This window comes from Megalops cyprinoides, chromosome 12 (genome assembly GCF_013368585.1).
Source record: "Megalops cyprinoides isolate fMegCyp1 chromosome 12, fMegCyp1.pri, whole genome shotgun sequence".
Classification (NCBI taxonomy): domain Eukaryota; kingdom Metazoa; phylum Chordata; class Actinopteri; order Elopiformes; family Megalopidae; genus Megalops; species Megalops cyprinoides.
Window position 1 is genome coordinate 17,718,074 of NC_050594.1, and position 22,675 is coordinate 17,740,748.

A 22,675-nucleotide genomic window follows, 5' to 3' on the forward strand; every position below is an offset into this window, starting at 1 on the left:
GCATGATGCAACAGGCCGGAAGTGGTTTAGTGGGAATGAGGAAAGCCCTCGAGCACAGCCAGGCCTCTCATCACAATTTCCCTTGCACTGGTTGCTTCTGCGCCAAGTGTCAAAACTTTAATGACTGGTCATAAATCTCTCCAAAAAAAAGTTCCAGACTGATAACATTATCAAAAGTAAGATGAGTTATATTCTACGCAGCTGTCATTTCTATTAGAACTCGAGCATTTGAACTTAAGATTGTATCTAGAAAAACACTGAACCATGTGAAGTAGCTAACTTCATATGTTAGGGAGCATACCCTAAACATAAACACAGCCCCTAAAATATCTGTTTAAGATCAGCGATCTGTGGACTGAGCCTGTCCTCTCTAACCTTGAACATCTTTCATCACAATACACACTGATGAGCCAAAACATTATGACCACTCACAGGTAAACCAAATAATGTTGATCATCTCCAAACAAGGGCACATGTTAAGGTCTGGGTAGATTAGGTGGTAAGCAAACAATCAGTTCTCGTAGTCAATGTGTTGGATGCAGGAGAAATGGGCAGGAGTAAAGACCTGAGCGACTTTCACAAGAGCCAAATTGTTATGGTTAGACGACTGGGTCAGAGCATCTCTGAAACGGCAAGGCTTGTAGAGTGCTCCCGGTCAGCAGTGGTGAGTACCTACCGACAGTGGTCCGAAGAAGGACAAACCACAAACCGGCGACAAGGTGTGGGGCACCCAAGGCTCATCGATGTGCGAGGTCTACTGTGGCACAAGTCACAGAAAATTTTAATGATGGTTATGGGAGGAATGTGTCACAACACACAGTGCATCGCACCCTGCTGTGTATGGGGCTGCGTAGCCGCAGACCGGTCAGAGTGCCCATGCTGACCCCTGTCCACCGTCGAAAGTGCCTACAATGGGCACGCAAGTGTCGGAACTGGACCTTGGAGCAGTGGAAGAAGGTCGTGTGGTCCGATGAGTCCCGTTTTCTTTTAGGTCACGCGGATGGCCGTGTACGTGTGCCCCATTTATCTGGGGAACTGATGGCACCAGGATGCACTGTGGGAAGACAACAAGGCGGTGGAGGGAGTGTGATGCTCTGGGCAATGTTCTGCTGGGAAACCCTGGGTCCGGCCATTCATGTGGATGTCAATTTGGCACGTGTCACCTATTTAAACCTCATTGCAGACCAGGTACACCCCTTCATGGCAATGGTATTCCCTGATGGCAGTGGCCTCTTTCAGCAGGATAATGTGCCCTGACACACTGTATACATTGTTTGGGAATGGTTTGAGGAACATGATGAAGTGTTCAAGGTCTTGCCCTGTCCTCCAAATTCTCCAGATCTCAATCCGATTGAGCATCTGTGGGATGTGCTGGACCAACAAGTCAGATTCACGGCGGCTCCACCTCGCAACTTACAGGACTTGAAGGATCTGCTGGTAATGTTTTGGTGCCAGATACCACAGGACACCTTCAGGGGTCTTGTAGAGTCCATACCTCGGCGGGTCGGTGAGGTGGTCATAATGTTTTGGCTCATCAGTGTAGACCCTAGTGCTGACTTCCATTAATGTTATTCCTGCTCACCCCTCTATTATCCCTAGTTATGCTAGTCTCCCTCACCACTCTGTAGACCACAGCACTGGCCTCCCTGATCACAGAGAGACTCGTTATTCTCCCGTCCTCGGCTGAGAGTGTCCATGGGGCTGGCGAGGTGGTGCTGCGTAACAGGTGGGGCCGCACCTCGGGCAGCTGACAGAGTGGGGCACCTCCGCTCCCGCATGCCTGTCAGTCCCCCGCACCCCGTACGAAGCAGACGGGCCGTGGAGACAGGCCAGCCTGCCGACACGACCTGACACATCACTGCACCCGAATGCGGCGCACTGAGGTCACCTCTCCTCAGTGCGCTCTGCACACCGCTGCACACGCACACACAAGCGCGCACACACACACAGTCTCTCTCTCTACCTATCAGGGCAGTAAACAAACTCTCCAGTATCTCATAAAGCTACCACGCAGGCACAGCTTTGAATGCTATCACTACCTGGTTCTGTTAAATGCTAGACTTTACTTAGCCCCTTATGAAATTGGTGAATTGGTGCACTTTACAGCAGTTAAACAGTTAAAATGTAGGAAGAAAATGACAGAACATATAAAACATATACTCTGTCAAAAGCAGAAAGTAGCATAATGACGCATTTTCAGCTACATGTAAAGAAGTAGATATAAAAGCACAGACTAGCGTGACCTCAGTGACACCTCTGTGAAATCAGGTGACTTTGCCTCAGGGCCTTGATGAACCTCACATATAAAGCCCTTACCTTGTTTGTCAGCAATTGGCACACTTGAGGAACATAGTCGATCAGGCAGCCTCCACTAGGAAATGCTGGGATATGCAAAGCTGAGGACCCACCCAGGGCACTGAAAAAGAAGGTGGGAGAGAGAATGCTGTATACAGTAAGGGAACATCGGGCTTTGTTGCACTCAAAAGTACAAAAAATAACTCCAGAATGTAAAGTACAGTAAAAGAAAGAACAAAGAAAAGAAAGAACCGTTCTGGTAGACCAATGTATTAACAATCACTGAGCTACAATGTGCTAACTGGCATTGCATTGCAAGAGTATGACAATGTTTAAATCAAATATCCATGTCTGCATGTTGTACTGTCGGCAAAGCCAGATAGGGAGGGAATCAGGAAGGGTGGTGTACAGGCTCAGACACACACCGTCAGGGCTGAGGAAGGGCATTTGCATGGCCTGTGTGAGCGTTTGAATACCTGGCAGAGAGCAGCACCCTGGAGGAATAAAACCGAAAGGTGTGGCAGGGCAGAGACAATGGTGAAGAACACTGTGTAACCTTTGGTCTGTTCCAGTGCATACACACCGATACGCACCCACACACACACACACGCGCACACACACACACACATGCACACACACATGCACACACACACACACGCACACACACACACACATACACACACACACACACACGTGCACACACACACACACGCAGCCACGATCTACTGCCATCGGCTGCTTTAGTTTGTCCCATATCCATATCCAGACCCGCCTTGCTGTGCAAACAGCAGCACACCTTGACGGATGGAGTGGGAGGGAAAACACACCAGGCTCCACACTCCCTTCTTGGCTGCCAGGAACTCCAGGAACAGGAACATCCAGCCCCCTCCCTTCATCCCCGCTAGGGATGGGTGGGGCTGCAGGGAGGAGGGTGTCATGTGCTGGGTGTGGAGACTGATCTCACTACAGTTCACGCACCTGCCTGCACCCACACCCACACCCACACAGATAACATACACACACACACACACACACACACACACACACACACACACACACACAGACAAAATGCGCACACAGCATACATGCACACACATCATGCGTGGGCTCATGTACTCACTCTCACACACACACAAAGGCTGCTAAGCTTAGTGAATTATACAGTTAAATGAATATTAAAAAATACTGGCACGGTTCAGTTCCTGGATTAGAACCATTAGGAACTGATATGCTGCCCAGTCACCACATTATCGTCTCTTTCCTTTTGTGTTTCTCCTTCATCCTCAGTATTCACATACGATGAATATTTGACTTCTCTTACTCAACTCAAACTACAGAATAACTGTGCCCGGTGCCCAGACAAGGCCAAAGGTAGCCGCATGCGCAGAGAGAACGGCCCACATTCAGACCGTCAGAGCTCTGCTGGTACCCTCCAGCTGCAGAGCGAGTCCAGCTCGCTCCGCTTGACAGGCCCACCATGACGGCGGAGCTGCACGGGCCTTTATAAAGACCCTCTAATCCTTCAGCGGTTGTGGAAGAACGCAGCTCTGAACACGGCCAGTCTGCCGCCGGAGTGATTCATGCCGCGCATTTACGCCGTCTGTTCCGATGACGTCCTCGCTGCGCGTCGGTATCATGCCGCGCCGGCCTCTGTGCGATCGGCTCTTGCTGCTGCATCACCACGCGCCGCTGGCGATGATGAGTAAAGCAGTTTTAACTGCGGTCATTATTCTCAGCCCCAGGGGGAAATTTGGAGAGGCCTCAGTCCACGGCTGCTGTGTGCCGAGGGGAGATTTGAGATGTGCGTAGAAATTGGTCGGTTTTTCTGTTAATCATCATTAACTTGGTTGGCACGTATCCTTTTCCCAGATGAGTCACAACACTCTCAATATTTGGCCTCCATTTCATTCCGTCACCCATTTTTATAGTCTGACGTGAGCAGGAAGCATTCAGGTAAAGAACAATGCTTGCACAACAGCAGTACCCCATCCAGTAATCAAACCCAAACCTCTCTGGACAAGACTGCTCAAGCCACGGCCAAACATCCTGCAGGGCACTATAGAAATGTCCAAACAGGCGCAAATCCTGTAGAACTACTGGCACGTCTGCAGGAATCCCTGTCTGGATCCCTCACAACGGGGAGAGCTATGACGTGGTCTTAATGATCTTCAAGCTGTTAAAAGGACACCAGTGCCATACTCTGGTCAGCCACTCTGTTTAGGCCCTGTGTTCTCAAACTACGTGACAGAAAAATTACTTGAGTTTGTGGAAAAAAAAAACAGATATTGAATGCAGACGACAGGAAATGAAACTGGTTTGATAACAGAGTAAAAAAACAACAAAAACCAAAGAGCAGGTGGAGGAGATTAGAAAAGAGAACTCCTCTGACCTTCCAGACAGATTACAACCAGATCCCAGAATGCAAGATGAGTTAGGATGACATCATATGGGGTCATGTAGGAGCTGAGCTGGGCTGAACTTCAGGAGCAGCGTGGGGGTGAGAGTTCCAGTAAAGGCCTCTGATTGGGCAATACAGCTGCTGGAAACTGCAGGGACCTGAGAAAGGCTGTCAGCATGGTGACTCCAGACTCTAAGCAGCAGATGTGAATCAACTCATTCATTCAACATGGCTGACATTCTCAGAAAGTCCATTTACCAGCAGCTCTCCAAAAAGAAAACAACCTGCAGAAGCCTCTTTTCCTACATGAGTAACCCCACAAGCTTATAATGACGACAGTGACCACAGTGCTGTCCAAGAAAAAAGACACATTTCTCACTTACAATACTTACACTTTAACTTCTAACAACATTAACAGTTTCTCATTCCAAGAGCAGAAAACAGTCAGAATCATGTTGAAACACAATACACTAATATTTTATGATGCACCACATTACAGTCTACTATTTAGCCCTTTATTGCTTCAAGTTCTGCTTTTTCAGGTTTTCTTGGAAAAAAAGACCATATGGCATCAGAAATCTTAGTTAAAGAGATTTATTATTGTAGTCATGACAAACATGGGTTAAAGACCCAGGCAAAGCACTGATACTTGACCCCTCAACAAGGTGTTCAATCTGAAATTCCCAAGCCATACACCTAAAACCAGGAGTATCAACTACCCTGGTTGCAGTATATATGTAATGCACTGAAGAGTTAACCACGCCACATATCCAACACCCAAGAAAGTTCATTACAAATAATAAAAAAAAACACTGAGATGATCCTGAGAAGATGACAGATGGACAGACTCTGTTTGAAAGTGGGCCGATTACTAATTTTGCAGTGGTGATGGTGACTAAAAGCAGTGAACGTAATTAAACAGAGAAGACCGGAAACACAACAGCAAACGCAGTCGTTAAACACATGGTGGAGGGTGTGTAACCGCAAAAGCAGAGAGGGGAACGCTCTGAGGACGTTGGTGACATCTGTACGCGGAGGTCTGATGAAGCTGAGAGGGGCTGAATTAGCGAGCCTTGTGCCTTTGATATCAGACACAGACCGCTGATAGTTGCCCTAGCTTGCACATTTCAGAACCTGAGGACACACGTTCTTTGTCTGGGAGGCCGTTGGCACCGGAGCCGGGGTCACATTTCCTCCAGGATGCCATCTTGTGCTGAAGTGCGTCTGCTCAAGTGCTCCACGGTGGCTCTGCGGTCCAGCGCATAAGAATAAGGAGGTGTTATAATGTAGCTGATGCAGGGGGACTGTGATGTTCCTGTCCCCTCCTCAGTTCATTTGTCACCCGTGGTTTGTTCTGACACACTGCTGAGTCAGTGCTTTCTGTGTCTCTGGTATGGGTGTGTGTGTGTGTGTGTGTGTGTGTGTGTGTGGAACAGGCACATTAGAGCGCTGAGCGGATTAATCATTTCACTAAAGCCTGGGCAGGCAAGCCCAGCGCTTAAGTGTCAGAAGGTTTTGTTTCCCCATTCAAGTAACAAGTCCTTATTCAACTCCCCTATGATTGTAGGCCAAAATGAGTCATTATATCAAAGCACATAAAACAGGAATTACCCCAGACTGCAAGAACTACTAGGCTTATCAATGCATCTGCATACCCCTGCTGTGGTCCTAGGACTTATCTATTTTGGTGACTGGCTATTAATGCCAAATTCTACACTGATTTTTCAGTGGGCAAAAACAGGCTGGAGTCATCTGACCATGTTTTAATTTGGTTCTCGAAAGTGTTTTGATAAAGGCTCACCTTGCCCAAAAGGTCAGGAATACCAGAGCTCACTGGACTGCTCTGGACCGTACTGTCATTGATCTGTTTGGGGGTGTCTGGGAAAGGAAGGCATTAGGCTTGCCAAGGGCTTCTATCCCTCACTGCATAGAGCCAACATAGGCACATTCAAATGAAACGCATTCCGCCAGCTGTGGAGATGCTCATCTGAAGGTCTCAGCTGATCACAGCTGTTCTAGAGAGATCTAGACAGACAGATCTAGAACCCATGACCTGATACCAGACAGCCCTTCACTCATGTTTCAGGGGTCCTTCTAGTCCACTTATTATATTTTATAATTTTTAAAGTAGACTCAAATAGACAATCCTTGCCCACTTGTTCCACAGCAGTGGCAAGTGTTTCGCTTTCCGCTTTGGCTCTACAGGGGCAGCGCCCTCAGCTTCAGCCCTGCACGCTTCGCCTCAGCGTCGGAGGTGGGCAGTGGTTTCCACGCCTTGCATCATCGTGCTGTCACACTCGCGGTGGGTAGGGCGAGAGCTGTGCACTGTGGGAGAACAGAGGGCTAGAGTGGGTTTCCATCAGAACGTCACCTGTTTCTCAAAAGCCCCTTCTCATGACAAGTGGATAGGGGGACTTAAAATAAATGAGTCAAAGATGCCAATAAGTTCTCCGATGGACAAACAAATAGGAACAGATGAGACAGAGTCATCCAAAGAGTGCAACTGATGCAAATGAAACCAAAAGCTGTTGTCTCGTGCAAGCTAAGAAAAAAAATGCTTTCATAAATTTATTTCCATGATATGACAAAAGAAAGCAAAGAGCAGAGTATATAATAATTCATAAATAGTAAATACAAATAACATAAATCTGTTCAGAACCTCAAATCCATCAGAATTGTGAGGAGTAAATTCCCAACAACACTCAGAAATTGACCCAACCTCTGAGTTAAATTCAGGCTGTTGACCCCACTCTGCAGTTTGGCACTCAATTGCCAGAGGCATTCAGCAACAGCACAATAAAGACCTTCCTGGATTCCCCTCTGTTCCAGCTGCAAGACAAATCTTTCCAGTAAAGGAGTAAAGGTTTACAAACAAGCGCCACATGGGCACTTGCGTCACACGAGACTTCTCTCCTTTCTATAGAAAAGGGCCTGATTACAGCATCAGCCTTAATGGGCGCATAATAAAGCACAGGCTGTTGCGCTACCGCGGACAATGAATCACAGACGCAAGGCTCTTTGGCAAACGCTGTGCCTTGCCTGGCAACAGAACTACAGGGCCAAAGATTTCCTGCAGTGAAATTCTTGAGAACCTAAAGCCATCAGGTCATAAAATACAGAGCAGATAAGGATAATCGAATTCTTTCTGTCGTGGACACTGTTGCAGTGGAAGAGAAACAAACAAATCCCTTCCACAGAGCCATTTTGTTCCCTTGAATGTTTATGCAGTCAGTGAGGGACATATTTGGTGATTGGCAAGATGGTTTAAAATAAATACTGAACCTATATGGCTGTGCAAACCACATAGGGTTAGAGGTCTCAGAGATCTGGCATTATTTTCACTTTGAATACAAGGCTCAAAGTTGCAGAACACTGGGCACTGCGATTACACTCTTCCCATTTACATTTACATTTATTTATTTAGCAGACGCTTTTATCCAAAGCGACTTACAAAAGTAAGTCCCACTGCTGAACTGCCTAGTACAGACCCAGAGCACAACAGAATGAAGTATCTAATTAGCCAGAGCATGTCTGCTTTAAGGATATACGGCCAACCATCCTCAGCTCAACCTTTATCATAATCTGGGCAATCCTGTAACAAGGACCTGAGGTGTCATTAAAATGCCATGAGTTCTTATTGCCACATAATGCAGTTGGTTTTAACGCCACTTAACAATAGATCAGAACGTGGTTCCTCACAAGTTTAATGCCACAGTGCAGGAGTTCACCCTTTGTATTTGCTACACCTTTTGTCTGCACGGAGCTGTAGAGATTTATTGGACTCAAAAGATCAGTGACAGAAAGAAAATGAAGTCCTCATAAAAGCTTAAACCTGCAGTTAGGTGTGCACATTACTCATTTAAACCTTGTGGCAAAACAGAGATGATCTCTATGGCTGAAAGAGTCGCATGAATCATAAAGTATAGGTGCAGGCCATTGTGGATGTTTTGAACCTGCCTCTGATTTGAAGCTAAAAGTGCTAAAAGTGAAGTATAGTCTGGTTTCCACAGCTTCATCTACAGTGGCATAGCACTGTGCGTCTGTCATTCAGCAGTGACACACAACAGCTCAGTCAAGATCTGAACCAGGCCCTGTGCTACACATTCATGAGGACCCCATTGCTGCCCCTGTTGCCTGCTCGTAAAAAATGTATGCTTCCGCTGGACACTCATCTTACGATCTATCTGTGGACCTCCAACCCCCCAGCATGCTCAGCCTATATGTGACACATCAATACGACCCCCCTGTGACAGCCCCCAGTTCAACAGTGGCAGGGACTAATTGCAGTGACTCAGGTAGAGGATGACAACAGGGGTGGGTGTTCAGTGACAGCGTGAGAACAGAGTGGAGCTGAGAGGTTTAGGGAAGACCTGCCACTATCTGCGAAGTCTTATTAGAGCCCAGAGAGAAGGTCAAGTGCGAGTTTCAGAGGTACGGCGATCTGAAAATGAGATGTCTCTGTCCTCAGGGTTCCTACCCCAGTCTGGACGCCCCGGGAGCCCAGACTGTGTTCAATCCTGGGAGTGTGACCAGGGTGCTGTCTGACTAATGACCTCCTGCTCCCTCAGAGACGCCCACTCAACAACTTGCGAGGGGATGACACCGAGTCCACACTCACTGCTATCTCACATCCCCCGGGTGGCACCTGGTTTCCTGCTGCGGCTCCTTCAATGAGCCCCATGCTGGCATGAGAAGTGTAACTGACCGCAACCCAGGGAAACTGGGGGGAGGGCAGATTGCAAGTGACCAAAATGCAACTAACCGCAACATAAGGAACCTGGGTCTGTGCCACCTCGTATTCCTGTCATGTGATTTGCATACGAAAGTGTCACCCACAGTCCTGGATGGATTCCAGAGCCGTGCTCGATATGCACGACGGGGCGAGCGTCTACACACCGCGTTTCACCTCGATGTTGCGGATCCCAAAAACACAGACTCGGAGAAATCCCGTTGCTCTTCCCGGTAAACCTGGGAGGCCCTGCGTCAAGAGCGCTGCCAGCGGCAATGCTTCTCAAGAGCTGAACCGCATGCCGGTCCCCGCCGGCACGCTGTCCCCTGGGAGAGCCTTCCCGCAGCCTTCAGAAGGCGGAAAACATGAAAGGAAGCCGAGCCGCAAAATGAACTGCACAGGACGAGCGGCGCACAGATTCCGCAGCCCCTACCCTCTCTTTTTTTCCCTCTTTTTCTTATCTTATCTTAATCCGCTCCTGGGCACAACAGTGCCTACGCAGATTTATGTAACGGTGAAGCTTGTGTGTGTGTGTGTGTGTGTGTGTGTGTGTGTGTGTGTGTGTGTGTGTGTGCGCGAGTGTGGGGCGATCCGCGAGCCACCTGCAACGTCGATGGGCGGCGGAGCGAGCGGAGAATCGAGCGGGAAACGATGTGAGGGAGAAGGACTGCGGGGGCGGGGGCGGGGTAGTGCTAAAACAAACTCCGCGTCGCACCAGGAGGATCCAAAAGAATTCTTGCCATTTGATGAAAGTTCCGCGGCGGTCAAGTCGTACTTGGAGGAATTTGAATGGAGTTTAGTCAGAGAATAATCCAGATCAGCTACGATAAAACAAAATTATAAAAAGCACTTCTTCGCGACTACAGTGTCAAATAAGCACATCTGTGCAAGTCAAAACAGTTTAAAACTGTCATAGTGTTAGATTAGTGTTTCAATGTCAAGAGGTAAAACTGGAGGCAAGCACTAAGTTCTGTCCAGAGACAAGCTCTTCTGTGACTCCTAGCTCCTGCAGACCAGAGCTTCAGGGAGAGGGAAAGTCAATGGCGCAGGAGTCGAAACCAGCCTTCTTTGGTCTCTGTTGCGTTTCCACATAAACAGACAGTAACCCACATATCTGCAGTGCAGCACTTTCTCTTTCAAGTCCCACTCACTCCCTCTTTGCGCTGAAGCCAGAGGGACCAAGCAGAGGGCTGGTGAACTAAATCCGGGGGAATTCTTTGCATGTGGTCTTCGGCTGGCTTCCAGTGCGGGGACAGTTAGCTGGGCCGTAGTGGTGAAAGAAAAACACAAAGAGAAACAACTTGCCCCAAGGCCCTGCGTGCTCGCATGCACACACACACACACACACGCACAAAGGCGCAGACACACACAAACTGCATGATCAACATTGAAATAATCCAAAGGAACATGGCTGTATGGGGGAGGGATTGGGGGGTTCTGGGTCTTGTTCTGCTGTGTTGTTTTTTGGCCAGCTCATTGTCCTCAGAGGGCCCTAGGTGTTGCGATGTTGCTTGAAGCGACATCCCCTGCCCCCACACACCAAAATCCACACACACACACACACACACACACACACACACACACACACACACACACACATACACTGCACTCTTGTTCCTTGTGCCTGTAGCCTTGCTCTGTCTCCGCTCCTCTCTCCCTGAGATCGAAAAGCCTCCTAACGTCACCACAGCAGCCCTGGCTCTGCTTGGCCAAGGTCAGCCCCGCACAGACACAACCCCAGTGCAACATGGGAATGGAGTGCAGCCCCCTGCGTGTGACAGATAGAAACTGAAGTGGCCGGAGAGCGAGTGGGCATGTTTCTCCTCTCAGTCGGGTGAGTGGATTGAGGCTGGCACAGGGCAAAAAAAAAACTCCTACCCAGAGGCTGGCATTACCAGACCCTGCCTGCCTCTGCAACTTGACAGCTCATCTGAAGTTTCTCTTTTACCCAAGAGGTAACCTTGAGATTGTGCTTGGAATGGAATAATGCTGATATCTGTCCATATCGCTTCTACTAAACTTCCTTGGTTATGAAAAAGGGAAGACGTAGAAATGGATATAAATGCCAGTTATTTAACATTTCATGTACCATCTTTAATTAATCTGATTTTGAAGCACGGTAAAATTTAGCTTTGTGCTGAACAAGACCACAGACAGAGAGCATTCCCTGGAGGAAGAGTTTGTTCCCTGACCTGAAATCATCCTCACGTAAAAACAGAACAAGAATGGAACCCAGTTGTTTGTTTGTGTGTGTGTATTGCTTCCTGCTGTTCTCTTGGGAGGAAGACAGAGGAACTGCAATGTGCTTAACAAAAAAAAAAGCCCCATTGGTTTTTTTGTTGAGAAACTGCATTTTGTGGTATGGAGAAGCAGTCTTAAAAGTAGACCCAATGGTAAGCAGCCTTACATGTAAATTAAAGACATATAATTGAATTATGAAGCCATTTCAAAGCCAATGTTTGCATGTGGATGTTTGTTTGTTCAAAAGAAATGTCTTTGTGGAATTTTACTTTGAATCAATGTCTAATTTTCAATGAGGGAGCCTGACAAGGAAACAACCTAATTCCCAAAGACAGTGTGATACAGTCCAATGAGAGAGATCAAGCCCTAATTTGCTGTGCTTAGCTGCATTATGAATTTGTCCGAAATAATTTCTGCAGGGACACTTAAAGACTTCTCCTGTGTGTGAGTTTACAGTGAGTGAGTCTAAACCTCCTCACCAGAGTGAATCTGAGAGACAGCACAGCCTTGCAGAGGACCACATCTCCTCATGGTACTTGTTGGCCATCTCATGATGGTATTTTTAGTTTTTGGAGCAGGGGGCAGTGTGTAGAGGAGGGGGTAGCAAATGACCTGTCAGTGTGAATCTTACTACATCTGTGCACAGGGACAGAAAGGAAGACTGGGGGAGTGGATGGGGGAGAATGTTGGGCAGCAGCCTCTTAACCTGGTGCGACGGGGCGTGTGCTCGTAAATAAACATCACGCAGAATTAGTCCAGACTGGAGCTGTGGGAGCTGCAGGGGCTCAGGCCACAGGCCACAGACACTGACAGGTAAACAGCCCGCCAGGCCTACACACCTGACACCTCCTCGTATAGCATGAGCATCAAACCAGACTTTTCATCAGCAGCATGCATGCGCGCGCACATACATACACACGCACACACACACACACACGGGCTTCCATGCATAAATATACACGCACGCACAAATATATGCAAGCAGTAAATAGGCCAAGGACCTCAAAGTGTTCTTCCAAGCTAATCCACACCATTGTGCTTCCATTCCTCCAGTGCTACAGCCAATGTAGTTCAGAGTCCATAGGCATAGGCATAGAGTCAATTTGGCTCCACGGTCATAGAAACACATTTCTCTAAAGGGACATTTGATAAATTGACTTTAATTCAATGTATGTCACTATGGCCCCCACATTGTTCTTTCTGCCACACAATAAGCAGGGTACAGCAGGTCTTTTTTAAAAAAAAAAAAACTTTACCGAGTTATTTGTAAATATGACTAATGCCAAAGTCAGACCCACACTACAGGAACCATGAAGCAAGTTCTCAATTCTAGCAGTTTTTAAGGAAGGAAATATCAGAAGAGGAAGCTGACTCTTTCTAAGTCATTAATTAAGCAGATGACTGTGTGTGTCAACAGTAGATGAACCACCTGGTAAATTCAGCGTGAAATATGGAAGTTAAAGTGACTGGCCTCATGATGGCAAGACTACGGTCTTTTTGTACTACTCTGTGAGGAACATTTTACACAAGGTCCCTTGCAAATCCTGTCAGGGTCCCACTCCAACCTCCACATTTCTGTGTACCTTGCTTTGCATCATATTTCCACAGGTGCAGTTTCTTGTGCCTATGTGACCCAATTGTTGTAATATAGTTAATATTAAGTAGCAGGAAATAAGGTAAATTTGCATTCTACTTATACCTGGTGGAAATGTAGCATGGTGGGTAGGGAATGGATCCGTTACCTCACAGTTCTAGATCTGAATCCCTGTTGAGACACAGAAGCTGCACCCTTGAGTACAGTACTTTATCTGAATTACTTAGGTAAAATATCCAGCTGTATAAATGGAAATATGTTTAAAAAAAGAAAAAAAATATATAAGCTGGATAAGATGCCAGCAAGCAAGCAAATAAATAAGGCTTAAGGTTTGTGCTTTTTCATTCATTAACTATTCTGCTACTCCTGCTTGTCTTTCAGTGCTAGAGGACAGGATGGGGGCTCCTTTATATTCTAAATGCTGGAGTAGCACTTACTGCTCAATGCTGGGAGACAAGTAGAGCTTGGGGAAGACCTGAGTGGCTTCTGCATCCTCAAAGCTGACAGACAAAAGGGCCACATCCTCACCTGGGTCCAAGGCAGTATCCTGTCAGATAGAGAAGAGAAACACAGGTATCACACTGAGAGAGGAGAGAGGGAGAGAAGAAATATGGATATCACACTGAGAGAAGAGATAAGCAGAGAAGAAATATGCATATGGTACAGGGAGGAGAGAGAAAGAAAGGAATAGAGAAAAACATGGATATCACACTGAGACAGAGAGACAGAGAGAGGGAGCTGGGGCAGAAGGAAGGTGGCGAACTTTCAGGAATACAGCGGGCAAGGTGCTTGTCCAGCTCCCTTCAAACCACTGAAAAGGAGGTCAGAGTTTGGGGGAAGGTGATGACTTTTTTTTTTACCATTTCAGAGACATGGTTGAATGACTAAACCACTGAAAAGAGAGATGCGTGACACTGAGGCCCTGTCCTTCACCAAAGACACAGAGCAGCCTGAGTGCAGAGTGGCAGACACGTGCCTCTGGAGTCACATGACTGGTGGATGTTTTCAGTGGGTGTAGTCAGCCACCATCACAAAGCATCACGATTCTTTACATCCCCTCCCTATACCCTGACAGCTTTTATTAGCTACTATTGTTCATTTTTGAAGTTTCTTAACAGACATTCTTAAAGAAATTATATGTATTACGGTGTTCATGAACCTGCTCGTACTCAAAGACAAAATTGGATAGACTATTTACCAAAACCCATGGCGGCTACAGTAACATAGCATATGGCTGACCAACCTATGACAGGCTGTATTCTGAAGGCACTAGCTGGTTGGCTTGTCCTTGTTTCAAACTTTTTGCCCTGAAATACAGTGGCCAAAAATATGGGATTTTTTTGACAATTACTTAAAACCATAGTAAGAGTACAAAAACTTCACACTCCAACTTATTCAAAGTATTTTTGTTTAATGAAATATTTCAAAAAGTAATCTTAATAGAATCAATGTTATTTAATACACTAATTGCTATTGTCATTTACTTTGAAAAATAAATGAATCATAAAACTGAACAGACAGCTAAACACAGGGCAGGAAAGACACAAGAAACAAATGCTTTGCTTGGGCCTCTCAATGTTACTGGTGAGCAGCACCAACAGGTTCACTTCAGCTAGGAGCGATTGCTTATTTGTGTTTTTAGCGACAAGATTTTACGCGACTATTTACTATCCCCCCCATTAGACTATCCCCCTATCTATTAGCTAGCTTGTAAGGCTATCTGATTTTGCTATTAAAACTACACACATTTGCAACAACAGTTTTGTGCATTATTGATGTTTTATTTTTAAGCAAAAGAAATCCGAGAAGAGCCTGAGTGCCAGTACAAACAATATACTGCCGTGCTGTGTTGATACCACTCGATATTACCGAATACTTGCACAACCCTGCTGTTTTTGGTTAACAGAAACAGAAGTTTCCTTACATGGACAATGGCAGGTGGTTACACAGTGAAACAGTGTGATTTGTGAAGGTCTCGGTGAAAATGATTTGGTCCTACTAGGTTTGTTGCAGTTTCAGTTTTCCTAGAGCTAAAGCCACTGCACATCATTAGTACCGCTGCACAATGCTTCATATATCAGTGTGAAGCACAGGCATTAATAAAATGTCTTTCAGTTGGTTTGAACTCACCCATTTGTGATAATTGCTACCCACCATGAAAATATTTCATGACCATATGTGTTTGCAGCATAACACTACCAGTTAGCTTGGATGCCAGCTGAGATGATTACTAGAAAGCCAGATAGGACACAATAAGGTCAGTTTGAAGAATCGGAATATCATCTTGCTCTTCAATGGCACAAATTAGTGAAGTGATTTATTTTTTTTATAGCAGTAATTGCATAATGAGTCATTATCCAGGCTGGCATACAGTATGTGTCTTACATTTTGCATTACACATGCCTTAAATTGGGTTTCAACTAGATCAGCATGCAAACACCTTCTGTACTGAGTTCTTAAAGAATTACGTGGCCCTGGAATTTTGACCGATAACTCTCTGGTCACAAGGTCAAGGCTCTAACCACTACTCCAACAGATTCAACAGATTCCACATAATGGACCGAAAACCCAAGCAACAGTTTGCAAGCTTGCACTTGAATGGGTCAGGAAGTGTTAACTATTATCACTAATAAATAAAGCTAAACTAAAACAAAACATTGCCTAACATTCGCTGAGATTTATAATGCCATCCTTGATTTCAAAGAGAGCAACGGGATGAACAAGTCAGTTCATCTATTCAACATGACCATTGACCCTGTGTTCTTTTTCTTCATGTAGCACATGGCAACCCCGATGCTCTCTGGCTAGATCACCGCATATGAAACGGAGCAGACGTATTTACTGTAAATAACAATGAACCACAGTGGCAAGATCATATTCAAAGCCGAGAACTGGAGAGAAGAAAAAAAAAATTGACTGCATTTCACTTGCAACTTGTGAGGAATGCAGACAGACTAGCAACAAGAATTACTTTTTCCCAGAACAGCAGCGGAGACGTGACCCGCATAGGACCGCAGCTGAACTAATGATTACTGCCACGTCATTATCATTGCTGATATTGTACTTATTAAATCTGCTTATCGGTAAAGCGTTGAGGCTTTGATGAGAGGCTCTGGGCGTTCCCAGCCCTGGCGCTGGAGCCTGAGCTGGAGCCGGAGCCGGAGCCGGAGCCGGAGGAGGGAAGAGCGGGTGTGGGCCTTGGGGCAGAAAGGCGCCAATCCCTGACTTTTAAACAGCGCATTCTCCGTCTTAACAAATCCTCCTAGGGCATCCGTGCGCATTTCCAGCAGAGGAGACAACACACGACATCAACAACAACAACAACATCTCCTCTTCCTGTCTCTCCTTCTCTCTGTCAGCGGTGATCACTGTGGGGTGAGGTGGGGTGGGGGGGTTGAGGGATCCAGGGTGTCGCATGATTGAATCAGCTCGCATCAATACGTCTCCATCGTATTTACACTGGCGACAGGCGCGTTCCTGGGCTGCCGTTCTGGGCCAGTGGAGTGCGTGCTCCAGTTGCTGCTGTCGGCCCGAGCTCTGCCCTCCCGGAGCCGAGCACGCTGATCTAACGGATTCTGCTTTTAGGCCACTGGCAGGGAAAAGTACATCAGGTTCTCTTGCTCTGACCGTAGGCCTGGTTCCATATGTACTGGAAAGCCTTGACTGGAGATGAACTGTTTAATGCCCCTGGAAAAGTTCCAGCCTTGCTTGGAGTTTTTTTTTTTTAGATGATTTCAGACTTCCTCTCTTAAAGGGAAATGAGCAACAGAGTCCATCATGATTCCAAAGAGGTAAAAAATAAGATGGACTAATGTACTTTATTAAGATTTTCCTTGCTCCATTACAGATGCATGCATGATTATGGTCTCCTTAGCATGTGATCAGGTAAAGATTCAATCTGCACTGGCCACTTCGTTTTATGGATTTGAGAACATAACTGAAGACAGAGTCAACCGACACATGAGAAAAATGACCATTCTTGTCTCTACCAATCACAGGTTCTGTAAGTCTCTCTTAGACTTACATGCAGAAATGTGGTGTGATGCCCTTGTGGTGTAGTTTGTTCTCAGCCAAACCCCCCCCCCCCCCTCTCTCTCTCTCTCACACACACACATGCATATACACACACACACACACACACACACCCAGACACAGACACACACACACACAGCAGCAGCAGAAGGCCTGTGGGGGTGCAGAGCACTCTCCCGGGAAGGTCAAGGCCCACGGGGATTCCATTTGAGAGGGATATGGAAGCTGTCCTTTCAGATCTGCCACTGAACCTCTGATCCAGCTTGGAGTCCTCAAATCCCAGAGCTGAGGAACAGAGGGGAATTGTGGGACAGGTGGAGCAGGGGGTGGGGGTGGGGTTCTGTCCTGGCGGGGAGGGCACCAGACAGTCTGTTCAACCTGTAAGTAAGTAAACACTGAAGCTGCCAGCAGAAGGATCTTCCATTCCCACTGAACAGAACAGGAAGGATCATGACCCAATGTCTCTGTTCAGTGTATCCATTAAGACATAAGTAACAACAATAACAACAGCAATAAAAAATGTTTAACCCTAAATGAAACCTTGATTAAATATAATGTGATTAAAACAGCTACTGAGAAAAAACTACATATATTGTATGCAGTTCAAAATCACACTCAGACACATGAATAATTCTATTTATACCACATATGTTCAGAAAGCACTCACTTTGGTGACAAGCTGACTGTGTACACTATTTCCACAGGCTATTGTGAAGACAGTAGGAGATTAAGGAAGAAGCTCTCAGGACTGAGTAATGGGCAGATTAATGACCCTCACTAAAGCAGAGAATGGGTGAATCGGGGCTAGTTAGTGTGGCCCCTGGGTATGTGATTCAGTCCGGAAGAGGGGCAGGGAGTGGGTAACTGGTCGCCCGGAGTTAGGCCCCCAACAGGAGCCTCACGTGACTGCTCCATAAGCCTCGTTAGACACGTGTCCCCCTGGCCGAGCCGTGCCCAGCCACTGCCATGCGCACAGATACAGTATGGTGGCGAGGCCCACGCACACCCAGACAGGCCGCGAAGACAATCAGAGGGAACACAGGGGCAACTTCATCCGATTATTAAAACATCTCCAAATGTCAGACGTACATGACGGGCCAGGCGGAGTGGCGCGAGGGAGCGGTTGCATAACAGACTGCCCCTCCTGGCCCTCGACATGTCTCGTGTCCTCTGATGTGAGGCTGCAGATGCTGCACACCTACAGACATCTACAGACAGTCTATTTGCTGAGCCGACTCTCTCATTCAGGGAAACACACAAAGATCCGTATTTTACACAAGTCTACTAGTGACAACTGCATCTGACCGAGAAAGGTCCAATTACTTAACCAGAGAAGTATGCGCTTGGCTTTTGGAGGGACAGATGGGGGGTTAATATCAGACAAGATGCATACAATACATCCAAAAATTTGAACAATATGCAATTAATGGGACTTATCTCATCCATATTGACAGGTGGATATTTACTAAAGCCAGGTAAAGTACGCGGTTCAAGAGTACACAAAGGGTTTAACCCCGTGGAGCACAAGCGAATGAGATGTTCAGTAGGTTCAGTGGTTCAGTGGTTCTCCATACTTGAACGCTGTTTTTGTTTTTTAATGTGAAGAGTTCTGAATGTTCAGGCTTTACGCAGAAAAGGTAAAACTTCTCATACAAAAGCTCTTTGCTAATGAGGGAGATTGAGTATAACCCTCTGACCACTTTTCTGATGAATCACACAAAAACAGAAGTACAGCAAACCCTCAAATCCATCAGAGTTACAGCCTTTAGTCTGGGGGATACGTTAGAGCAAAATCAAGCAAACAGACAATATGCAGCTGGAATCAGTTCATGCAGTGGTCCTTTAGACCGCTGATACTCCTTATGCTTTTCCTCTTGCATTCATCCTGTTTTTCAATTATTTTCGAGCTTTGACAGACAGATGAATTTCTGCTTTGGAGGATGCATTAAAAGAAGGAGTACATGATTCACCGACATAGTGTAAGCCACAGGACAGAGACATGTGTAATAAGTAAACCCTCCTCCATCTCTGTGACACAAACCGTAAGCGGGTAACCAAGGACGGCGATGCGTACAGCTGATGACTGCTTTAAATAGGACAAAAGAACAGGGGGGCAGACGGAGCCGCTCAACGCTAAATCTGCATTCAAGGAAACGAGGAGGTGATCAGAGCCTTCACACCTCACCTACACCTCATCTTGCTGTGGCTCGTCACAGACAAGGAAATGAAAGTGACTTCTGAGAACGGGCATCAGAGGCACAGAACTGTGACAGCCTGCTTCCACCCAGCGGGGAACGCACACACCCGCTGAGGGACACGTTGTGGGACACGGGGAGGGACACGTTGAGGGACACCCAGCGGGACTCACCGACGGCCGCGTGGCACGGGCAGGTGGGCGTGGCAGCGCACAGCACATTTCTCACGTACTTCAGGGCTTCGAGAAAAAAAAAAAAAAGATCAGCGGACCATGAGGATCCACCTCGTTTCCACCTCGTGTTTATGGAACTGCTGGTGATGCAACACGCTTCCTGAGAAACATGACTCATGGCCCAGAAACACCTGCCTCATGGTTTCCGTTCCCTGCTGCCTGCTGCTGGGAGGGCCTGGGCACCTCCCAAACTGGCCTCCGATGCTTTTGCGTTACACACACCTGCATGTCAACATCCACGTCCATCACTCATTACCGGTGGGAAGACTTAGCGCCTTGTGGAAAGGCTAACAGATAAATCACCAGTTAGTCTACAAGGAACTGGGGACTGACAGTACCTGAAAGATGACAACTGCAACAGACATTTTACTTCCCTGTGTGAACACTTCCATTTGCTGTTCATATACTTCAGACAATTTTTAATTTTTTTTTTTTTTTTGCCTCTCTTTGGTTCTACCATTTCCAGCCAGACTCGGTCATAACTTGCTGGAGTGATTACTGCGATAAAACAAAGTGATTATTGCGATAAAACAAAGAGATTATTGTGATAAAACACTCTCAACCTGCCAGTTCTGCTCTGCGCAAGGCACTGAGGTGGAAAGACTGGGAAGGCAGGGGCCAAACATCAATGATTAACCAGGTCCCTGCATACCATCAGAATGCATTCAGCATGAGGGCTTCTCACCAAGCAGCTGAGAGAGATGGGAGATTACAGGCTGACATTCACACACAGCGCAGCTACACTGTGAACACAGGCGCCACGGTCAGGTTTCTGTGGGGCGGGGTGTTCCCTCCCTACGGGTGTGGAAAATACAGAGACGCTGGCAGTGCAAACAGCTACCTGCACTGCATACCTGGAAAGAGGTATGGTTTGAACAAAAGTGACCTTGATTAATCTTATCAAAATGTAACTCACTGAACCATACAGTAATTTCAGTAATACAACAATTTCTTCAGAAGTTGTGTTCTACAGTACTCATTTCCAATGAGTTTGTAATTATTTTTAAGACCACAAAAAGGCACGTATATAAAATACCTCATACATATCTACTTGGGGCATATCTTTATATATAACTGTGTTTATCTGAAATAAACACAGTTCCCTCCTTTAACTTCCAAAGTTACATGCTGTTATCTGAAGGACTTCAAGGCATGAACTTCATTCAGATATCATTTTTTTTTTTCAAGAACAGCCAAGGTGCATGATTTCCCTATCAGGAGAAGAAAGCCTTCCTTCCTGAATCGGAAGTGGACAGGAAGAAAATGTCCAGCTGCAGGAGTGGACAGGAAGTGGCTCAGAGCGTAACACTTCTCACTGAAAATGCAGCAAAAATTGGGTTGAAAGTCAACCCAAATTTCACTTTGTTCATCGGAACATTTGCTTCCTCTGAAAGACTGGCTCCCACCAATAAAGAACAGCCCGGCCACAGATTTATGTAGACAACACACTGCACTTCATCTGCTTTGCAGACAAAACATTACAGATCCTATGGGATATTTACGAGATACTGCTGAGGATCTGCTAGAACATTTAACAAAAGTACTTTGCTCAAGGATTCAGCATCCTGATTCGGCTTGACATAAATAGTCCCACACAAAGACACAGTACAGCATCCCCATAAACATGCCTGACTGACACAGGAAGTTCACTATCAATGATCCCGGGTAAGACAACATAATAAAGACATCAATCCCCCTACTGACTTTCTCTATTTATATACAATATTGCAAGTAATATATAATTATAATACAACGTAATATTTATTAGAATAAAAATATGTATAGCCAACTTACTATTTGACAGTGAGGATAGCTCTAAATGCTTTCTCACACCTGGTGACTCACAGTCCCTCCACATGGACTGACGTCATGCAGAGGCCTAGGATCATACCTAGCTAAAGATCACAAACAGCACAGTGACATGAACTCACCTTTCTGTCTATTACCTGCACATGAACAAAGCCCCAATACCCTCCCTCATCATTCCACCTTATGAGAAATAATGACTCGCTGAACCCCACTGGCATCAGGAGCAGAGTTCTGCTTCGTACACTGCTCTGCTACGCTACCCCTTCTCCACTCCTCGCCAACCCCGTCATTATGTAGAGAAACCGAGGGGCCTAAAGCTGCACAACTGACAAAAAGCCAAAGGCTTACTATCAGAATGTGACTAACTAGATGATTTTATCAATGGGTTCCACGTACATCCTTCGGTCTCTGTTTCACTCTCACAAGTGAAATCAGTCCTTAGTCTCACCAAACAGTCCCAGATTCTCACAGCTCAGCAAGCATATTTGTCTTGGACCAGCACTCCGGATAACTGATGACTTGCTCTATAATGTGGTGTATGTGTGTGTCTCTGCACGAGAACTAATGACAATGACGACACCACTTGGCCGCTCCTTTCCCCCCTTCCAGCTTCCTCTGGAAGTGGACCAATCCCCCCTGTTCCCCTACAATGGTCGGCAAAGCCTGGTCGAACTGGGCCAAGGCCTGTGTTATTTTCTTTACTGTCCACCGATTGCCAAAACATGTGGGAATCCCCACCAGCTGCTGCTTCCTGAGAGGGTCACACCGTCTGCCTTGCTCACTGAAGAGCAATGCTCAGTCTGGGACCTCTGGGTTTTCACTGACACTGAGGGTGGGACACATTACACTCGCACATTACACACATTACAATCTCAACCAGAACACTCCTGTGACTGCTTTCACTCACAATGAGGTACATTAATGACAACCTTACACAGGCCTTCGCTCCCTGTGTTTTCTTTATTTAGACACAGGTGAAACCTGCTATTTTGGTTACTCAGAAAACTGATAGAAAGGGAAGCAAGCAGTTCAGAACACTAATTTTTCCAGAAACTACATCATCAATCCGAAAAATCATGTGTCACTCTTGCAGGTCTAACACAGAGGAAGCCTCCAGTGTGTTATCTCTTACGTCATGTGACATGAATT

The 22,675-nt window shown here is 46.4% G+C and overlaps 1 protein-coding gene across 1 annotated transcript in view; it reads right to left on the minus strand.

The window, feature by feature from the left end:
• babam2 (BRISC and BRCA1 A complex member 2) overlaps positions 1-22,675 on the minus strand; it is a 76,174-nt gene that overhangs the window by 6,829 nt on the left and 46,670 nt on the right. The window contains exons 7-8 of the mRNA XM_036542855.1: positions 13,695-13,804; positions 2,317-2,416 (exon numbers count right to left, since the gene is read on the minus strand). Coding sequence (XP_036398748.1) covers positions 2,317-2,416; positions 13,695-13,804 — 210 coding nt within the window. The remainder of the gene's footprint in view (positions 1-2,316; positions 2,417-13,694; positions 13,805-22,675) is intronic.